This window comes from Anabas testudineus, chromosome 6 (assembly GCF_900324465.2).
Source record: "Anabas testudineus chromosome 6, fAnaTes1.2, whole genome shotgun sequence".
Classification (NCBI taxonomy): Eukaryota; Metazoa; Chordata; class Actinopteri; order Anabantiformes; family Anabantidae; genus Anabas; species Anabas testudineus.
In genome coordinates, this window is record NC_046615.1 from 6897831 (window position 1) to 6903830 (window position 6000).

Below are 6000 nucleotides of genomic sequence, written 5' to 3' on the forward strand. Positions count from 1 at the left end.
GCGGTGTGACATGAGACCTTTTTGGTTGATTGAAAATGAGGCGTGCTGCTGCATTTTGGATCATCTGTAGGGGGTTTGGTCGTGGATGGCAGTAACCCCATCATGAGATATGATCAACCATTAAGTATAGTCTTAATTGGCTACAGCTGAAACCGCCCCCTGGTAGAAACCAAACTAATTTGTGTGCCTTTGTTAGGTCAAAGGTATGAATGCTCTGTGATTACTAAGCTGAAACTACCACCAACAACAGACCAAAACTCTCTCACTACAGTTCTTAACACTTATTAAAATCCAAAATAACCACAACCGCCTTTCTAAATGAAGCAATGGGCAGTTTATCGATGCATGGCACAGAAAAGGTTGCGAACTTTAAGCCATCATCAACTGAGCTGCACAAATAAACCACTATTGCCTGAAATGAATTAAAGCCAGTAGAGGACAGTGAGATGGTTCAGCTCCGGCTGAATGGGCATCAGTGCCGCAAAACAATAGCAGCAACAGTAGGCTAGCAGGCTGCACAGCTTCTGATTCATCCAGTCCCACTGCTTCTTTCTTGGGAGATGGAAAACAATCAGCGCCTTTGTTGGAGCTGGATACAGCTGTACTCACTCCTAAGCTAAGATCACCAGCTAAGATCTACACGCACTGCTACTGTGTTTGGACTTCGAACACTAAATACATCATATCCAACATGTGAGTTATAACGAACCAGACACTTTGGCGCTACGCTGTGACGTTTATGAAGTAATGATAGCGCAACGGTTGCCTGGGAACACAACAACAAATTACAAAAGGTCAGAAACAGAAAGCCACACTTCTTACAATAGGGTTTTCAAGGAAACAGCATAATTCAACGTACACTGAAAAAGACACGACTGCACACTAATGACTTGCTGTTGTGTAACCACTTGTCCTGGATGATGGGATCAAAACAGACACGAACGATAAAGCATCTTCCTCAGCATTAAATGATGGATTAAGGATGCCTCACGAGCCGATGTGAAGCTGCTCCGGTGACCTGGAAGTATGGAGTACAGTGGCACAGTAGAAACTCTGTCTCATTAGGCATAAGTCAGATGGAGCAAACGACTACTGAAGCTCAACTTATGGTTATTTGCTTCGGTCTGTGCTTTCACTTTCACCTCGAAAACAAGACTGAAGAAGCTACTTGAACGAGCAGTGACACGTTCCAAACCAAAAGCAGAAGGTTTAGGTGTCACACTTAACTTACAGGCAGAATCAATGTGCAGAACAAGCAGCTGATGATGAGGAATACGATGTGATTCACTAACAGATAACAATCTGAGTACGCTCTCCCTGACTGCTTTACTAAAACCACCCTGTCTGATTGAGCCCAACGGTGGCACTAGCAACCAAGGGGCAAAGTTCGCATCAAACTACAGTAAGTACTACAGTAAGGATTAGCTGCCTGTTTGCACAAGCACAAAGCAGTGTAACGAGATAAGACGAAGCCATGCCAGCACCTCCTGTCTCCGTGGTTCGTGTCCAGACAGCTCACACTGACATGTGTTTAAATCTTTGTTCCCTCCTCTTTCTTGCAGTTCTGCAAACACCTATCTGACACAGATCCCAAGACTTTTTCTGATCGTCAAACTTCAGGTGTGAATTGCACAGGGATCCTGATAAGCAGCTGTTCCTGACATGGTTCCTGATCCGAGCTGTGTCCTTACCGTGCCAAGTGGTGTTTTCCAGAATGGATAAAATGCACCTCCCTGCTTGGAGGTGATTACACAACAGGCTGGGGCTTGCCTTTTGCAACCTTCATACCTGCTGAGCAGCCACTAAGTCAGCAGTGGTGTGTTAACAAGGGGCCATAATGGAGGTGTGGGCTGGAGGTGTTACAGCCTGGCAATTCCACGCTTTCCCAACCTGACTGACAAAAACCCACGATGACAGCCAATAAGTCATAACAATGAGTCACTGTGAAGCCAGGTGAGGCTGGAATCACTCAGCTCAGGGACAGGACACATGCACATATGTTTTATGAGGACTCTATAAACTATGCTCTATGTAATAAGTGCGCATAATGAATCCAAACTCCAGGGGCCACTTTTTGAAGCAGTTAAGAATTTCATCTCTTCCAGTAATTGTGAGATATGAATTCAAATGGTTTCCCCCAGCGTTTCTTGAAAACCTCACCTGCTTCTTCCGCCTCCCCTGTTTCCAGACATCGGTCTCTCCTGCGAATAGCGACCCTGTTAAAGCTCTCCATTTTTTTACGAGGCACCCGCTGCTCCAGCATCGAGACTTCTACTTAAAAAACGATTAAAATGAGTAAATAAAAAAGCGCCGAGGTCTCCTAAAAAGTTTGCTCTACCGCGTCCAGCTGCGTGATGGCAGCCCCCCTCCTCCTCGCCCCAAGCGCGCCTGGAACAAATGTGGCCATCGTGCGCAGGTAGATAACAGCAAACCTGAGAGGACGCTCCGAGAGCTGCGAACAGCTGAAGGCGTGTGGCGGCTGCCTCGGCTTCATCCAATGATTTCCCTACAATCACCTTGGTGGGAGTGTTCCCAAGCACCTCCCTCTCCCCTCCGTGCGCACCACTGCTGCTGCTGCTGCTGCTGCTGCAGACCTCCTCATTGTTACCATGTACGCACAATGGACACATTGTTGGCTCCAAGCGCACGCACCCACGCCTCTTCTTCAGTCTGAAGATAGTTGAGTAAAGTGTGCATACCCTCACGGTGGTTTTACTCCTCCCCTTCTGGCCTGAACAGGTTCATTAGGTGAAACAATGGAAGGGCAGGAGGTGAAGAGATGTGGGAGTCACACCCCTGTCAACCCCTCTTATCACCTGAAGCATGTCTTTAGGTGTGTCCAACCTGTTGGATGTGTGAATCGGGGCCTCATCTTTCTGGGGGCTGATGAAAGGGCAGCATGATAAATAGGAGACAGGTTGTGTCTAAGGCCTCCACCTCTGTTGAGCAAGGGGGTAGAATAGATGATCAGCAAATCAATTATTGCATTTAGGTTAAGATAAGGGGGAAATGTATAACCTGCCCAGGAGTAGCCTATATGTGAAATAAATGAAACTGAAATTGAAATGAAGTGTTATTTATAAAACATTTTACTATTTAATATTATTGCTTAATGTCGTAATAGTGTTGTAAATAATGTGGCCAGTTTTATGTCCTTTATACTATAATTGTTGATGTAATAATTATCCTACTACCTGTTCTCTTGATGCCACCCCCCCCCCCCCCCCCCCTCTCTTTGAACAACTGCATCTACACTAAGCATGGCCTTCACACAAATCATTAACACATCTCTCATAACAGCAAGTTTCTCACCTCTCTATATATAGATATATATATATATATATTTATATATATTTATGTTGCACTTACACCCCATGAAACTGAAACAGCTCTTTCTAGAGCACTTTATTTTACAGTTTGTCTCCTCGGCTTAGATATTTGCTTGCTTTGTATCTCACTTGTTGTAAGCCGCTTCGGATAAAAATGTCAATAACTAAATGTAAATGTAATAATAAAACATTGCACCATACTTTGCACGCTCAATATACATTGTTTCAGCTTAATCTTAAATTAAATTGCAGCCTCACGTTTTTAAATACTAGTTCTATTTATACTATATCAGCCTTATGACTGGATGTATCAAACGAAGCCACATGCAAATCCAAGGACATGTCTTTTATTCATTGGGGAAACCAATTAAACACTGTTTGAAATGGAGGCAGCTACAATTCTCTTTAAACCAGTTTTTTTCTTTCATTGGGTTAGTCTCTCTCCATCCACTGCTAGATTGTGCAACCAAAACCAAGAGAGGTGGCTCAAACACACAGACACAGACACACACACACACAGACACACACACACACACACATACACAGTAGACTATACGGCAAAAGTATGTATTCAGTTCAGGAAGCAAAAACATTCGTATTGAAGACAATGTGGGGGGGTTTAAAGATGGAGAGAATGGACTTCAATTATGCAACAAAGTCACACATCCATCTCGGTCGGTCTTAGCCCCGTTCGCCTGTCATCAAAACAGTGTTTCAAAAAGAAACATGCTGATTTTGTTAAAAGAAACTGACAGTAGTGCTGTAACCGTGCCCCCATTATCTTTTATCAAATCTGGGGACACTTGCTGTCTTCTCTTTCTTGTCAGCCTGCTGGTTAGTTCACGGTGACAGAATTGGCTGAAAGATGTGGTCAATCCCTTCAACCATATCCGTCTGGACCGGTGCTACTGTATTGCTATAACGCACAGAGCATAATTGTGCTTGGACCGTACTGCATACAGCTCAACAAGAACATGTTACGATGACAGACAAGGGTAGCTTGGAGTGCTAAAAGTATTTGATTTGAAGTTGACTGACACGATTGTTGTTGTATGGGGAACTAAGGGCAATGGTAATGACCATCATTAACCAGTGTGACCAGTACAATGAAAACGCTCACAGAGAGGACATGACAGTGACAGCAAGTCAAGAGGAGGCACACCTCTGGGGATTCCTCTGATCTTAACTAATGTTAAAAGAGGAGGTCCTTTCACGGCAAGGTCACCCACTGTAAATCTGTGCAACTCAAACGACCAAAAAAAAAAAAAAAAACACAGGCCGATGGCCCTAATCCTCATCTCAAAAACTCAGCCTCCCATCTATCCCAGTCTCTGAAGAGATCTGAGCTACGCAACAGACACAACATCATCATCAGATTCCGCTGTAAAAATAAATAGAAAATAAAAAGAGGTATAAAAAAGTGTTTATGCACATGATTCACAAAAGAAATAGTATAAAAAACACAAGTATCCGAAGAAAGACTAGTGATGTTAGAAAGGTAGTTGAAATCCACCCATCACCACCACCACAAGAAACAGTTCCTGAAATAACATATTTACCTGCATTAGTCTTTTTGCAATGTCAAACCCAATGTCCATGCACACTCCTATGTAAAAATGACATATCCGGTATATTTTGAATTACTACAGTATAGTGACGAAATCTACCTTTTTACATGTTTTAAAGTTAGACAAGTTTGAAACCTCTTTATAGACCAGTAAGAACCCGTATAAATACAACGCTCAGCCTCAGGTCTGTACTCATTTTCCTTGAATGTGAATGTGCCAAGTAGTCGGTGATCACCACAAGCAGTAAAACACGCCTTGATTTTCATCTTGAAGAATGACTAACGAACAGAAAAAAGAAAAACATTCCACTAATAAATATCCCAGAAACATGTCACCAATCAATATGTAAATAAATTATCAATTAATTATAAATAAATACTAGTAGGAATAAGGGAAGAGATTCCCATGATTTGTCTCTCTGGCGTTTGTGCCTCATTGTCTTTTTCCCAGACAGGGTGTCACTTCTGCAGAAGATGAGTGTTCTGCTGCGCTCCAGGGAACCGAGAGGCCTGTCAGGACCAGAGGTTACAGAGTTCAGTAAGCACCAAGTTGGACTGCTAGGTTGGGGCGAGTTAAAGTGATGGTACCCCCTTCTAGAGTGTCTCTGTCTCTGCTTGAATCCTACAGGTCCGAGGCCAGAACCTGGGCTGGAGAGGTGAGGTTAGGTGTCGGGTGGCTGGGTTAGCTGGGCCAGACAGTCACGAGGGTCACATGGGGAGACAAGGCTACTGCTGCTGGACACGACTGCCTGGTGTTCCCGGAGATCTGCCACAAACTTAGGACTGTAAGAGTAGGAAAGACAGAGAAGAATAAATAAGATTGAGTCAGGCGATTTAGGGGCTACAAGAAACGGTTGAAAACAGTTGTTGGAAAAATAAGGTCACACCATATAGCAACAAAAAGACTGATGTTTGCTAAAAGGAAAACTTAGACACTCAATTACATTCACTAAGAGTTGCACTAAGAGTGAGATGATATGTACAGTAAATACAACAACAACAACAGCAAGTGAGCCCAGCTCAGCATTGATGGAAACGGGGGAAACAGATAATCTGGCTCGCTCTGAAGGTATTTGCATGGATTAAATGAAGCTGATATAACAC

The 6000-nt window shown here is 43.5% G+C and overlaps 2 protein-coding genes across 2 annotated transcripts in view; both read right to left on the reverse strand.

Moving 5' to 3' along the window:
• The window catches only part of fgd4a (FYVE, RhoGEF and PH domain containing 4a), a 43173-nt gene extending 40690 nt beyond the window's left edge, over positions 1–2483 (reverse strand). Inside the window, exon 1 of the mRNA XM_026364884.1 lies at positions 2161–2483. Coding sequence (XP_026220669.1) covers positions 2161–2263 — 103 coding nt within the window. The 5' untranslated portion in view covers positions 2264–2483. The remainder of the gene's footprint in view (positions 1–2160) is intronic.
• Positions 2484–5157: 2674 nt separating this feature from the next.
• Positions 5158–6000, reverse strand: part of bicd1a (bicaudal D homolog 1a) — a 26253-nt gene continuing 25410 nt past the window's right edge. The window contains exon 10 of the mRNA XM_026364634.1: positions 5158–5679. Coding sequence (XP_026220419.1) covers positions 5559–5679 — 121 coding nt within the window. The 3' untranslated portion in view covers positions 5158–5558. The remainder of the gene's footprint in view (positions 5680–6000) is intronic.